Source organism: Typopeltis vanoorti, chromosome 18 (assembly GCF_054136105.1).
Source record: "Typopeltis vanoorti isolate ZY-2024b chromosome 18, IOZ_Tvanoo_1.0, whole genome shotgun sequence".
Lineage (NCBI taxonomy): Eukaryota > Metazoa > Arthropoda > Arachnida > Uropygi > Thelyphonidae > Typopeltis > Typopeltis vanoorti.
In genome coordinates, this window is record NC_143566.1 from 90,841,080 (window position 1) to 90,857,925 (window position 16,846).

At 34.7% G+C, this 16,846-nt stretch overlaps 1 protein-coding gene across 1 annotated transcript in view; it reads right to left on the reverse strand.

Moving 5' to 3' along the window:
* Positions 1-16,815, reverse strand: part of robl (dynein light chain roadblock) — a 46,348-nt gene extending 29,533 nt beyond the window's left edge. Inside the window, exons 1-2 of the mRNA XM_090408154.1 lie at positions 16,677-16,815; positions 11,194-11,269 (exon numbers count right to left, since the gene is read on the reverse strand). Coding sequence (XP_090264280.1) covers positions 11,194-11,269; positions 16,677-16,682 — 82 coding nt within the window. The 5' untranslated portion in view covers positions 16,683-16,815. The remainder of the gene's footprint in view (positions 1-11,193; positions 11,270-16,676) is intronic.
* Positions 16,816-16,846: the final 31 nt, after the last annotated feature.

Genomic DNA, 16,846 nt, shown 5'->3' on the forward strand with positions numbered 1-16,846 from the left:
TTGAATAACAATGGACCAAGGACTGATCCTTGAGACATGCCATTAGTTACCTTGAATCTTGCAGATTCACACTAATTCACACTTTGATTCCACTAATCTTTTTTCAGAAATCTCATATCTGTGGCCTCCAGTCTTTGATCAAATGTTTAATTAATAAATTTATGAGCTGATTTTCCATATCTAATTTTTTTATCTTCACTAAAAATTGTGCCTAAATAGCTGAAATGGTTAACTTGTTCTATAGGTTCACCATTGAGGATCTAGTTGATGCTTTCAATGTTTCTAATGATTTTCATTGTATTTGTCTTTTTAGTGCTAATTTTCATACCACATTTATTACACAGTTATTCAGTTTAGTCAGGAAATTGCAGATTAGTACTGAATTTATTCAGAACTACAGCATCATCTGCATGAAGTAAAGTGTGCTAAGATTAACATTGCCAATTTTGATATCAGATTTAATACCACTTTCCTTTGTATGTGATCCATATAGATAATGAATAACAGTGGAAATAATGTACACCCTTAGTTAATGGACACCCTTTAATGGACACCCTTGTCATACACCTAATTTAACATTAAATGATCCAAATGATCTTTCAGTATCTCCTCCAATTCTAACTGCTGACTTGAATAGAGACAACTTTTTAATTATAATTACTCAATATAATGTCTCATTTACACCACATAAATTGTAGCTACTTCTTGATTGGAAGGCAGTTCAAGTAGTTATGTGGGCAAACTTAAAAATTGGGACATGAACAATGAAACTTATTTGTGCCTATGGTCCCACAGAAGGTTCTTCCAAGAAAGAACTAGAGGAATTTGAGTCACTGGAACAGGCAGCTGACCAAGAAAATGGAAAAAGTGGTCCTTCTTGGAGATCTGAACAGCAGAACAGGAAATGAATCCCACCAGAACATTTTGGGAAATTTGGAGAAAAGGACAAAGCTAATAATAATAATAAGTATTTACTGAACTTCTTCTCAGGACAAAGACTAATCATTACTGACCACCATGTTTCAACATAAAGACGTGCAAGTTCAGATGGAGAGAAGACAAGAAAAGCCTCACTAACTACATCATTGTTGATAGTAAGGGATACATACTCGTTCAGGATATAAGAGTGTACAGAGGATCTGAAATTGGAAGTGACTATTTACTTGGCACTAAACAGAATAAAAACAGAATAAAAGCCTCACTAACTACATCATTGTTGATAGTAAGGGATACATACTCGTTCAGGATATAAGAGTGTACAGAGGATCTGAAATTCATCATCATCATCATCATCAAATTCCTGCCATGTACCCTCAAGGGGTATACAGGATATGACAGTACTACATGAAAAAATTACATCATTACTAACTTCCTATCTACAATTTTCCTCCAAATCAGTCTGTTACTTGTCAAGACTCCAACATTATCAGATCTTATATTTCTATCGTCTAAGGCACTTTGTACCGTATCAATCCACCTATATCTTGGTCTTCCTATGGGTCGTTTTCCTGCCAACCTGGCAGAGAACACTTGTTTTGCTAATCTTTCCTCTCCCATTCTATTTAAGTGACCATACCATCTGAGATTAGCTCTGCTAACGCATTCCTGGATGCTGACAATCTCAAGTTCTTTCCTAATATCCTCATTTTTAATATGATATTGCCATTGATGCCATCTGTTCACGCCTCTAATCTTTCTTAGGACTCTCATATCTGCGGTCTCTAGTCTTTGGTCAAGTGTTTTACTTCTGACCCAGCTCTCAGATCCATAAGTTAAAATTGGTTTGAACACTGTCTTGTATACAGCTAATTTAGTGTTCAGACTAATTTCTTTCTTATTCCATATGAATTTATTCAATTGACTTCCCACCATACCAGCTTTGCTGATTCTGTTGTCTATTTCTATATTTAGTTTACCATCTTCAGTAAAAATTGTGCCTAAGTAGCTGAAATGTTTTACTTGTTCCACAGGTTCTCCATTCACAACACAGTTGACATTTTCAATGATTCTGCCTATTTTCATTGTCTTTGTCTTTTTATTGCTGACCTTCATACCATATCTATTACAACAGCTATTCAATTTAGTCAGAGAATCTTGCAGACTTGTAGCGGATTTATTTAGAAGTATAACATCATCCGCATAAAGCAAAGAGCTGACATTAACATCTCCAATTTTGATATCAGGTTTAATACCACATTCCTTCATAATGTGATCCATATAGATAATGAATAACAGAGGGGATAATGTACATCCTTGTCTCACACCAGATTTTACATTAAACCATCTTCCTGTATTTCCTTCAATTCTAACTGCTGACTCACAACTCAAATAAAGACTAAGTATTGCTTGATATAATGCCCCATTGACACCATATAACTGCAGCGCATTGAATAGCTTCTCTCTTGGCACCTTGTCATATGCCTTTTCCAAATCGACAAAACTTAAATACAGATCTTTGTTATATTCCCATGCTTTCTCGACTATTTGTCGTAAAGTGAAGATCTGATCCTGACAGCCTCTATTTGGCCTGAATCCAGCTTGTTCTTCACCAAGCTTTTCTTCCACAATTCTTCTCAACCGTTTCTCAAGTATACTTGCATAGATCTTGCCAGGAACACTCAGTAGGGAAATACCTCTGTAATTCTCACATTCTGTTTTATTTCCCTTTTTATATATGGGTACTATGAGAGCTCTACTCCAATCATCGGGAATTCGTCCCTCTGTCCAGGCTTTCTGAACTATGCAGTGCAGCCACTGTAAGACTCTTATACCACCATACTTCAGCATTTCTGGTCGAATATCATCTACTCCTGCTGCCTTTCAAGTATGGATATGTATGGATATGGAAATACATATCCATACTTCAAGTATGGATATGTATTCCTGACTGCATGCCTGGTCAGCGTTTTTTATCACTGTGCTGTCATCACTGCTTGTTTTATTTAGCAGTTTTTCAAAGTAATTACTCCATACTTCAAGGATATCTTTTTCTCCTGTTTTCATTTCACCTTTATCATCTCTAATTCCTTTTACAGCACTCTTTCCTCCATTCCTAAGCTTCTTCAACAACCTCCAGAATATTTTGCCACCTTCTTTATATTTATTTTCTATATTCTTGCCAAAGTCCTCCCATGACTTTTGTTTAGCAAGTTTTACACACTGTTTAGCTTTCTTACATTTGTCTCTGTATTCTGTAAGAGTAAAAGCTGACTTATTTGCCAGGAACTTTTGATATGCTTTCTTCTTTTCCTTCACTGCCTCTTTAACTTCCTGTGTCCACCAGGGAGTTCTGATTTTTTTATCCTTGCACACAACCTCACCACATGCCTCTCTGGCAGAATCAATCAATGTTTCCTTCAGAGTTTGCCACTGAATCTCCAAGGTTTGATTCCTGTTCTCAAACTCTTTCATTTTCTTTTCAATAATATTTCTGTATTTTAGTCTACAGTTCACATCTGAGAGCTGCTCAACTTTTATTCGCTTTAAAACTTTCTTACATGTTATTCTTTTCAATATGAAATTCAATTTTATCCTGCTCAAGACTAAATAGTGATCACTTCCAATTTCAAATCCTCTGTACACTCTGGTGTCCTGCACCAAGGAGAAAACATCACTATCAACAATAACATAGTCAATGAGACTTTTCTTATTCCTAGCCTCTTCTCTCCATGTGAATTTGTGCACATTTTTATGTTGGAACATGGTGTTAGTAATAACCAGTCCATGTCCTGAGCAGAAATCCAACAGATATTTGCCATTATTATTAGCTTTGCTCTTTTCTCCAAAATTGGAAGTGACTATTTACTTGGCACTAAACAGAATAAAAACAGGTATCACACTGAAAATAACAATATGTAAGAAAGTCTTAAAAAGAATAGTTGAAAAGCTTTTACAAGTCAATTGTAGACTGAACTATACAAACATTATTAAAGAAAAAAATGAAACAAATTGAAAACAAGAACCAAACCTTGGTTTGATTCTTGTTTTCAATTTGTTGAAACATATGGAGGTATGTGGTGAAGTTGTCTGCAAGGACAGAAAAATAAGAACACCATGGTGGACACAAAAAGTTGAAGCAATCCTGGAAAAGAAGAAAGCATACCAATTCTAGCAAATAAGTTGGCAGAAGCCCTAAAAGAATACAGAGAAAAATGTTAAGAGAGCTGTGTGTAAAAGTAGCTAAACAAAGTCATGGGAAGACTTTCGTGAGAATATAGAAAATAAATATCAGAAAGTGGCAAAACATTCTGGCACTACTGAAGCAGCTTAGAAATGGAGGAAAGAGTACTGTAAAAGGAATCAAAGATGATAAAGGTGACATGAGAACTGAAGATAAGGATATCCTGGAGTAATTACTTTGAAAGACTTAAATGAACCAAGCAGTGAGAGAACAATACTAGAAAATTTTCACGAGGAATGCAAAGAGGAGTATATATATCAATACTTGTGGTAGAAAAAGTAGTCAAAAGCTTGAAATGTGGAAAGGCAGCTGCAGTAGATGATATTAGACCAGAAATGCTTTAGTATGGAGATATAAAAGTTTTGCAATGCTTACACTGCATAATTCAGAGGGCTTGGTCAGAAGGTCGAATTCCCAATGATTGGAGTAGAGCTCTCATAGTATCCATATATATATATATATATAAGAGAATGAAACTGAATGTGAGAATTACAGAGGAAAATTTCTTTATTAAGTGTTCCAGGTAAGATTTATATAAGCATACTTGAAAAGAGGTCGAGAAAGATTGTGGAAAAGAAACTTGGAGAAGAACAAGCTGAGTTCATCCATGAGGTCCTAAGTAGTTCCTTAATCTGGATGGCCAAGTGGATAGTGTCCCTCCTTTGCCATTGAAAGGATACAAGTTCAGATCACACTGGCACAGATTAGTTTCCATACAGTGCAGATATAAACATGCAACAAGCACTCTCGGGTTAGAAAAGGCTCAAGTTTCAAGTTATCAAGATCAGATGATCACTTGAAGACAAATAGATGAGAAATCCTGAGAATATGACAAGGATCTGTACTTAACAAGTAAAATATTTCAACTATTTAGGCACAGTTTTCAGTGTAGATGGCAGGTTAAATCTGGAAATAAACAGAATAAGCAAAGTTGATATGGTTGGTAGCCAGCTGAATAAACTGATATGGAATAAGAAAGATTGTAAAGATTCCCAATATCACCAAGCATTTTCATCGCACATTTAGAAAGAGCAATGGATAAAATGAAAGAAGATGCCAAAGGAATATCTGTACACGGAATGAGAATTAACAATCTGAGATTTGCAGATGACATTGTTATTATTGAAGAAGACGAAAGAGAACTACAAAAAACACTGAAACTGTTAAATGAGGAAGGGAAGAGATTTGGACTTGTTATGAACTTTGAAAAAACAAAGACAATGGTATTTGGTGAGAAGAACATGAAACAAAAGATACAAGTGGATGGAACTGATATAGAAAATGTAGAACAATTCACATATTTGGGAAGTAAACTGACATATGACTTGGACTGTAAAAAAGAATCTAATGCAGAAGATTATAAAATGGAAGCTGCAATTATTTGGACACATCTGTAGAATGAGTGAGGACTGGAAGATAAAGACATTTATGTTTGGTATTTTGGATGGTTTAAACAGAAGAGGTAGACCATACAGAGAATGGATAGACGATATAAAAGACTGGTGTGGAATGGGTGTACAAAAACTGCGACACTGTGCACTGGACAAAGAAAGGTGGAAGAAGATAGTGAAACAGGCATCAGACATCAATGGGCAGTGAGCCCATGATTCGTGATGATGATGATGATGAATAAGAAAGAAATAAGCCAAAACACCAAACAAACTATCAGCATACAAGACAATGTTAATGTTCAAACCAGTTTTAAGTTATGGATCTGAGCGTTGGATTAGAAATAAAATACTTGATCAAAGACTAGAGACCACAGATATTAGGGTTTTGAGAAAAATTCACAGAGTGAACTAATGGCATCAACAGCAGAATCATATCAAAAACAAAGATATTAAGTTATTAGCATTCAAGAATGTGTCAACAGAGCTTATCTAAGGTGGTATGGTCACTTAAATAAAATGTGTGGAGAAAGTTTAGCAAAACAGGTGTTTGATGCCAAGATGGCAGGAAAGAGACCCAAAGGAAGAACAAGGTCTAGGTGGATTGATTCGGTCAGAAGTGCCTTAGAAGCACGAAATGGTAGATATGACAATATCGGAGTTCTGACAAGTAATAGATTGATTTGGAAGATAGTGGTCGATAGGAGATTAATGATAATGTAAACTTAATCATATAGTGCTGTAATAGTAACCTGAACACCCTTTAGGGATACATATCAGGAAATTAATGATGAGGTTCACAAAATGTATTCTCTTAATCAGGGACTAACAGCAGACGTCCAAGCATATGTAAATATTAGGGCAGTGAAACCAACAATTTTGTTTCTCACTTTTCTGGAAAGGAAAAATCCATCCATACAAACTATGTTTTTGGAATACACAGTATGTCTGCAATTATACAGACCTTTATTAGACCTTTGCTAGCCATATTTCACTCTGAATTCTTTCTTAACAATATACTGTTATGACTATGCAAGCATCTTTGAAGTGCATACTTGTCCTCGAGCAGACTGTGGTATAGACCATTAACCAGTAAGAGCCAAAGACTGACCCAATTCACTACACTGGATATCAGTGTAATCCATAGTGTAACTATTTCAGGATATAATCACCTGAAATGCTCTGGGAAGAAGTGAAGGTTAAAATACAAAACACATCCAAAAAGTATTTAGGCCTGATTAGATCACAAGACCCATGCATATCAGATTCAACATAGGATCTGATCAAAAGGGGACAGATGGAGAATCAAAGAGACACAAGGACTGAAGAACATAAAAGATTACATAGAGAAGTCAAAAAAAGCAATCAGACAGGAAATTTTTTATGTGAATAAATGTGAAGAGATAGTGTTTCAGATGAATGAGCAGTTTTGAGTAAAACTCACTTATTTAATTCAGAAATCAATGGCTTTACTCCAAACTTCTCATTCAAACATATAATTAATATAAATTACAACTTGCCCAAAAATATGTAATGCAACTATAGCTGCTTTACAATATCATCCATTCACAGAACTCCATGAAGAAATCAAGAGGTCTACTGTCAGTATTACAGACTAATCACCAACAGACTTTTCACACATTTTAAACAGAGTAAAAACTGTTGACACCCATGTTATGTTTACTGAATGATTTTGTACTTAATTACTGTAAATAACCAGTTAATAATAATAATTATTATTATTATTGCACCCTCCATGGAGTCAGCAGACTCATCATAGGAGGTTCATTCAACTGACAACATATTTATCATAATGAATCTTAAAATCCTTAACACTCCTTGCACTAACAATATTCTGGTAATGCATTCCATTCACTGACAATTTTCCATGTAAAAAATCTACTCCTCACAACCCTTTTCACCACACTCTTACATAACTTCCAGGGATGGCCTCTGGTTCTTCCTCTCTCAATCACTTCACCAATTTAAACAACTCTATCATATCATCTCTTTTCCTCCTATTCACCAAACTCTGCAAGTCATTCATCTCTTCAACTTCTCTCCATAGCCAGAATTCCAAATCCTGATAGTCTTAGTCACTCATCTCTGGACCTTCTCCAATGTTTCCATATCACAATGAAAACCAGGTGACCAAATATGAGCACAATAGTTCAAGTGTGGTCTAATCAGTGCATTATATGGTGCCACATCCACTTCCTTATCCCTATATGTTAGAGTACTTTTTATCAATCATAGTGGCCCTATGGTGTGCAGTCTTTGCAACACTTGTAATATGCTCTCCAAACTTATGTTCTATATTTGAAATAATTTCTTATTTCAGTTAAATACTTAAGATAAAATTCTCTGAATTAAATTACTTGGATCTCAAACATTACTATCATTACTGAAGGACAACCATAGTTCATATTTTGGCAATTAAGATACATAGATAAAAAATCGATCTCAATCTGAGCTGAGAACAAGAACATGTGATATCGTCCAGTATTGTTCAATGTCAATAACGTTTTATATCTGCATTCTGTTATTTGAGTTTATGAATAGCCAGATGGTTATGATTTGTATTTATTAATTCTCTTGTTTAAACTTTAAGTTATACTATTTACCCCCTGAAGATGTAAATCCTATGATTTACGAAACTTCTCAGGAACTATTATTTCAGTATTTTGTATAACTGAATAATAAAAATGTGGTGTAATCACCGAAATATATCTTTTGAATTAAGATACAATTTTTGAAATAACTTTTTATTCCAAAATAAATCACTAATTTTAGGAAATCAGTTTGTTTTCAATATAGAAAATACAGGATAAAAAATAACATTCTCCTATACAGAAAATCATACAAACTTATCATTAGTTCTCAACATAATCATCCCAATACAAGGTTTATGCCAGAATCGGAGCTCACAGACCATTTAAAAAAAATTAATCCTAAAATAAAATCAACAATGATTATAACACACACACACACACACACACCTTAATAGACCTAAACCAGACAATTTTGTATCATCATTTTGCTGTATGGTAAAGATCCTTGAGAAACTGTAATATTATTCCAACTAAACATATGGACTACTTTACGTCTGTTCTACACTTAGTTCATAGTTTATGCTAATCTGCATAAAGATTAGCATGATCTCCCTTTCATATAGTACAATATATAACATTCCTTGCAAATTTCATATTCTTTATTTTGGACAGAGCCTGTGTAGCTCAGTGGATGTGGCGTTTGCACACCACGGCGCTTGGCCGCACGAAGGAAGACTTGGTTTCGAGTCTAGTCAGCGACTAGAGAAAATTTTTCTAAGCCTTTTTTCGACCGGTTCCTGAGTTAGTCGATCTCTGGCATGGGTAAGCAGGTTTTTCCTCCCAGAAACTCGGGTTTTTCATCCTGTAAACTCAAGAAAATCGACCGTAGAACCCACATTATTTCAGACATTAAAAATATATTGTGTTAGGGTTAGGGACCACGAGATGGCGGCACATTTGAGCCGTCTCTCTTCACTGTGTACCGCTTAATTAGTGATAGCCTTGGGCCATCTATCTCTGATTGGTACCAGTGGAGATTGAACTGCCCACTCAGTCTCCAAAAGTTAGATAGGGCTAAATGGCCTCACCTACTCCCGTATACGGGAATAAAAAGGCGTTAGCTGATTTTTTTTTTTTTTTTTATTTTGGACAAACTGGAAAAAACTTAAATTCCAAGATAAAACCATAGATCACATTTATACAGGAGATGGGCTTACTGAACATACTCTGAATGACTACAGGAAACAACAAAAAAAAATGCAAATCAGAAAGACTTGATCATCTGCAAATACTATAATAACATTCTCAATTTAAACTACAATGATTCCATATAAATCAACATTATCTGGTCAATTCTTTCATACCACTCAAGTATTCTTTAAAATTTTTCTTAAGCATAATTTACTTCTTAAGCTTTCAAAGTGACTATTTAAATTGATATCTTCAGTATGTATAATATAGTAGCATCCTTTATGATTGTATGATGTATTTCATGTGTACAGATAGTTAATGATATAACTGATGTACATATCATTCAGATTTTACAAAACTAACTATATATTTTTGTGCTACATTAAAAACAATGCACAACCCCAATAAAAAAAAACAAACATAAGAATATTATGCTTTAAAACAGCATTTCCCCAAGTGTGGTATGCATACCTCCAGGAGTAGGTACGTGAAAGGTCTTTGGGAGGTATAAGACACTTTTATTTTTGAATACTATTGCAGATAAGTGCATGTCTAGTCTATAATTAATTTTTTAATAACTAAAAAATATGAAAGAAGTTTTAAATGAAATGGATCTCTTGGCATGTATTGAGTAAACTCCATTAGGGTCATGTCTGCTTGATGACATGATTGCATTTCAACTGTGTGGTTCAAACTGTTTGCATTAAAAGTTTAGATTCAAATATTTCAAACCACACAGTTAGAACCTTCTGCTGGTTGTTTGGAATTATCTGCATCTTGAATTGTAATGATCCTCAGTAATTGTTTCACCACTCATGCATGCATCATTATGTGTTTAACAAGTCTTAGAAAGATGATGCCAAATTTTTTGGAAACAGAATGCTACAGAAAAGTGATCTGATTATGCCAGGAAATGTTAGAAATAAGGCAGACCAAGAAGATAGATCTGATCTTGACTGTTGTTAAGTTGAGCACTGTCAAAGGTAAGGGAGAGAAGAACTAAGGTACTTTTTTTTTTTTAGAGAAAAAAGACATGTCACGAGTTGTCTTCTTTTTATTACTGACAGTTTAAATTTAATAAATTTTTGTTTCTACTATATATATATATATATATATATATATATATATATATATTGATTTTGTATCATCAAAAATGTATTTAATAATTAAACAAAACTGTTTCCTTTTGTAACTTATCACAATGTAAATGTTAAATAAATGCTTTTATAATCATTCATGTTCGGATGATTGCAAGTTTTCCCACAAATTACCTTCGCCTAGGTTGGATGAGAGAGGTTACAGGTGCTATTAAAATTTTAAAAGGGATACATAGGCACACTGAAAGCTTGGGGGAAACACAGCTTTAAATGATTAATCCTATGTTAAAATTAACTGCTACTGTGTATTAGCATTGTTTTTTTTTTCATCGATATTAAGTTTTTACTTATATATATATATATATGTGTGTGTGTATATATATCTTGCACTACCTGTAAGATCAGCTAGTCTTGCATAAATTGCAGGCACAAACTTGAAATTTTGTCTGTTTGCTTACTTGGGAAAAATGGAGTAAAACCAGGTTTAAAATTGCTTGGTATCTTTAACATAACTATACCCAAATTAAAAATACTTTCTACATATATATATGTATAGATATATAAATGTACCACAAGTGACTAGTGATACACAGAATTTTCTTTGGCACAGTAATGTGGATTCATTATTACTACTGTGTCAGGGTTTCTTAGTAATCTTCTTAGTTATAATGAATTTGTTATAAGAGTATTTACTATAGTGAGTCAACTCTATAACTAAGATGTGTGAAAAGATTGAGTGAATTAACTATTCCATATGAGGAAAAATAAATCTACTTTTAGCCTACCTTCAGAATTCAGGATAATAATTCCTACTACTCCTTTATGTCCTTGGATCCGCTTTAATGTTTCTTCCACTTCAGACTATGGTGAAAATAAAGAGATACAATTAAACATAAATAAATAAATAAAACTAATTTATACTATATAATTTAACTACTCAAAATGAAAATGTCATTTAAGAATTTTTTTGGTATGATTACAGTTATGACAAGGCATTTAAGGACATGTGGCCAGCATCTTTGGATTTGATAAAGGAAGATCATGTTTTAGTAATCTACTTACTTATTACAATAAGGTGACAGCTTCATTGGACAAAGGAAATGAATACACAATAGTACACTTAGATTTTGCAATGGCTTCTGATAGATTACCACATGATAAATTGATAGTCAAACTAGAGCACATGAGGTTGGATATAAGACTAGTGCACTCGATTGGAGATTGGCTACCTGATAGGTATCAGCAAGTTGCATATTGGGAGCAATAACCTAGAAGAGGAAAGTCACTAGTGGTGTGTCTCAGGGATCTGTTTTAAGGCCATCTACTTAACTTGTATGTTAATAATATTCGGGAAGATTTGGATGGGGATATTCAGTTGTTGCAAAGTTGGGATGAACTATGAGGAGTAGAATAGATATTATGGCCTTACAAGAAGACTTGAATAGATTGAGTGCATGGGAATGGGGATGCCAGTTCAATGTTGCAAAATGTAGTTTTAAAATTTGAGCAACAAAGATGGGATGTAGAATTTACACTTGTTTGGGATATATTGTTGGAGGTGGAGGAAATAAGGTATCTTGGGATGATGGTGGATAAGGATCTAAAATTCAGAAGACATTGCCAAAATCATGAGGACAACACAACAAATTCTGGGAATGATGCAGAGGACTTGATTCCTCTGCATCATTCACAGTAAGGAAATTCTTGTTCCATTGTATAAGGCCTTGATTAGGCCACATATGGACTATTGTGCACAGATTTGGTCAACTAGTTTTCAAAAGGACAAAGAGATGTTGGAAAGGATCTAGAAGCGACCGACTAAGATAATTTCTGATCTTTGGAATGTTAAATATGAGGAAAAGTTGAGAAAATATAATTTACAGAGTCTAGTGGATAGGAGGAAGAGGGGTGATATGATAGAGATGTACAAGTTGGTAAGGGGTTGTTATAGGATTAACAGTGAAGAGGTTTTTCATAAAGTGGTGAGAGATTGGAGGAAAAACAAGAGGTCATTCCTGGAAGCTGTATAAATAGTGAACAAGACAAAGAAGCAGATTTTTAGCATGCAGAGTTGTGAATGATTGGAATGACTTGCCTGAGAGTGTGGTGTCTGCAGAGAATTTGAGTGTATTTTAGGCACGGTGTTATGTCGTTCCTTTTTTATTATTAGTATGTATATATCTCACAACTTTACCTTTATTCTCTTATCCTAACTATGCTTAAGATCCTAACTTAAATTTTGGCTTCAGTGCTAGTTGCAGAAACACTATCCACGCAATTTGGCCAATTCCTAGATTGATCAAGAGCATTAATTACTTAGACAAAGGGTAGCCTTGGGCAGAAGACAAATCCTTTGTTTCGACTTTCTGGAGTTACTTCACGATAAGATATGGGCAAATTTGTTTGTTTCGCTGTGCCAGCCAATACCATTAGGTTAGAAAGACCTCTAAACCAAGGCAGAACTCTCAGATAATATGCAGAGATAATCAATCTATCATTAATACCTAGTAAACCCAATTATCTATATCACTTTCAATAAGTATCATTTGCAGTCGTGGTTTTGAACATGCTATTCTGTTCCGCTCAGGTTCTGAAAAAAAATGAGCGGTACACTGAATTCATTCTCAGGCCAAGAATCAGGTAAAATACATATTTACATTCATACACTAATAAAATATTGTCATTCTAAGTTAGGGAGTTGTTTAAGACAACTGAGTTTCAAATCAACTAGATTCAATCATGAAACCTTTCTATAAAATTAAACCCTGCCTTCATACAATATATGGATCTAAATTCTCATCCATACAATTACTCTATTATTAAGATTTTTCAATCACCTTGAAATAACATACTTGACAATTCATCTAATATAACATCCTCTAAAGAAATGATCACAGGAGTTATGCCACTGCTACCTATACTGATCACTTAAAGTCCTACACTGGAATGTCTTTGTACATTAATTCACAACATTTCATCTTTTCAAACGGAAAAGGAAAACAAAAACTGCACATTACCAACTCCTATGATGTAAAGCGGGTCTGTTATTTAGTTCATAATTCAGCTTGCACTGCTCGATCTTTTCTCTCAAATTGCGATTAGACATCTCATTCTGGATGTTCCACATGGTCACTCAAGGAGGTCATTCGATCTAGTTATCTCGAAAGCTGCCATTGTGCCTGTGCTTGACGTGCTCCATCAGTATTCCCGTCCCTACTATCATACTCAGCTATTCCTCTCTGAAGTCGTACCGAGCCTGGACTCTGGAACAAACCGGTGTCGACATCAAACAGCAGAAGGTGATCCAGAACCATCGATGAGGCGGGAGAGAGCTGCCCGACATCCAAGGGAAAAAAAGCCCTGTGAAAGGAGTGCAGACTCCTTTTATGTTGCACCCTCTTTACTGCTACGTTTTCCACTCGGCACCAATCCCTTTCTTTCACGCAAGACGTTTCTCCATACCGCATCTTCTTGTGCACATGGGACGATCTTCTCCTCAGCGTATTCTGAGAAATATGAGCGCACCGCTCGCCATGCAAGAGCTACTACCGTAGGCCAAGCATTCACCTGGAATTTCGCCAGTGGACTTCGAACTTTTGTTTTTACATTGTGATAAACACTTCACATAGAACACCTTTTAATTGTTATACTTTTCAAACAGATCACATTACTTAAATATATTTTTGTAATTCCACTTTAACGGCATTTATTTATAGCCCTTTTTTAGAATTTGCTTCTTTATTTAAACACAGGTATCTCTTTGTTGATTTGTTATGTTTGTTAAATCTTGAATGAATTATTTCTATAATGAAAGCACTTCATTCAAGATCTAACAACGGTATGATGAGCTATGTGTATGACAAATGGACCTCCTAGATGAGTCTTTGACTCCATGGGGTCTTAGGATAATAATGTCTGAACTGCATGTATTCTTGCTGTCCGTTCTGCAAGAGGAAAAATCCTGCTAAGTCCATGTGAGATCATCTTTCAGTAGAAATGTAGATGGCATGGATGTGATGTGGGGTGAGCATGGTTGGCTTCTTTTCTTTATAGTGATGGAAACATATGCTATCTAATATAGCTTTTATACTATTTTTTTTTTTTTTTTTTGTGACAAATGGGACATTTAAGCTTAACAATGATTTTCTGTAGACTGAATAACTGTTTATTCCATTCAGACTTCCAAAAGCATGTCTAAAAGGCATGGATATGAGGTTTTCTAATACAACAATGAACTTTACGTGGGAATGAAACGTTAAAATGAATACATAAAATAAACTTCACCACAGAAAAAAACTAACAATTGTCTTCCGTTTCTAGATAGTGCAATTCCACAGTGCAATTGGAAGAACAATGGGACATTGCACTCCTCAACTGGAAAAGAGTTGAATTCCATTCTCATTGATAAGAATCTTTATATGATAAGAATCTTTAAATGAAGGCAAGTTAGTCAATTCCACATAGAGATAGCAAATTCCCCCCCCACACACACACTTTCCGGAAACTAGGGATTTTCATCCTGCATACAGGCAAACTGACCGAGAGAACACATGCAATTATATTTATATAATTTATATTTACAAAAAATATCACTTATTTTTATTAAAACTTTCTACTGGTGGTGGACAAGATGACATGGTGTTGTTGGTGGTAATGCCACTGTGTGTAGCTGGAGAATTAGTTAGTGGAGACAGTGAGCTGTGTGTAGTGGAGTAGAGTGTTCTTCCATAAAGTCCTTGGCCTCCATAGAGGTATCACATAATAAATGGGAATATGATAGACAGGGAATTACTGCAAAACTAGATAAAATAACTTCAATGTTTCACAGCGATGGTCATTACAGTTTCTTGGGGATGTGATGGTGTTGAAAAGGATTCAGAGGCAAGTGACAAAAACGGTGACTGGTCTATAAAGTGCTCCCTATGAGGACATACTGAAGATCTGTAGGATATAAATATTTCACAGGCGGGAGAGAGAGAGAGAGGATAAGACAGAAACATAGATGCTAACTAAAGGTGTTTTCTAGAATAGATGTTGAATACATGATAGGACAGGAGAGAATAAGGGATCATTCTTGGATCTTGTGTGCAGTTATCAAGGGTGTCAAGACTACATTTTTTGCTTTTAGAATAGTGAAAGAGTAGAATGGGTTGTCAGAGGTAGTCATGAGTGGTTTTTCAGTGAATGAGTTTAAGGAGAGATGAATAATGCTAATGTGGACCTTCAATGATAAGTCTTTGAATTCTGTGGAAGTTCCGATATCTGGAACCTGCTTTGTTCTATAGAAATTTCAGATCACAATCTACTGATTTCTTCTCTCATAGAATATGAATCATTAGACACTGCAGGTTCCAGCTTTTCTGGCATTATAAGAATAACAACTGGGCAACTGTGATAAGATTGCAATAAATTACCTGTTGTAAAAATGCAAGACTACACAATATGCTTATATGTTCTATTGTTAAAACTGGAAAAATAACATGCAGGCAGTAGTTTATGTAGTTCTGTGGGTGGTGAATTATGTTGTGTAGAGGTTATGTGACAGGTGGATTATGTAACAGTAGTAGTAATAATGAAAAATCTGGCAACTATATAAAGTTTTATATTAATCACTGCCCCACTCCTAGTTGAAATGTAAATAACGAATTACTATAACCAACTATCAAAAAATTGTCAGGCAAGTTAATAAATGAACACTTAGGAGTACACTGCGAAATGGAAGGCTTTATCGTCAACTATAAATCACTTATTTAAATTAAACATTCCTACGCATGCCACAGCAGAAAATGTTTATTTTTTAGAAATATTTCGTCTCTTACGAATCGTAAGACATCGGTGAGAGCGTTATTCGCTCTCTGATGATGTCTTATGATATGTAAGACGAAATACTTCTAAAAAATAAAAATTTTCTGCAGTGACATGCGTATGAATGTTTAATTACAGAAACTCCAGAGGTCTCGTTATAGAAGGACTTATTTAAATGGCTTGTCGACATTTCCTTAGGTATCCAGTTATTGTCGAAGGTTGCTGTTGCATCGAGTCACGGAGATAGAAGAGTCCTGACAGATTGAATGCGCATATGGGTAAAGGCTGGGTGGGAATTGGTAATTATTTACCTCTTTTCTAGAAATATCAATGCTACTAGAAAGATTAATATTCAACTGATCAACATTTCTTAATTTTGTGACGTATAACCATGAAGTATAAATTAACTATGAAAGCACAAAAGGTAAAATTAAAACCAATTATAATTATCAAATTTACGTACAGCCATAATACTTCCGAATTAGTACACAGCGAACGCTGACTTTTTTCACGCCAACTATATTTGCAACAAACAAATACTTTTAAACATACACGACACCTAACATATAATATTAATGAGTTGGAACTAACATACTTCAAACACAAGCGACATCTAGCGCATTGAAGTAAGAC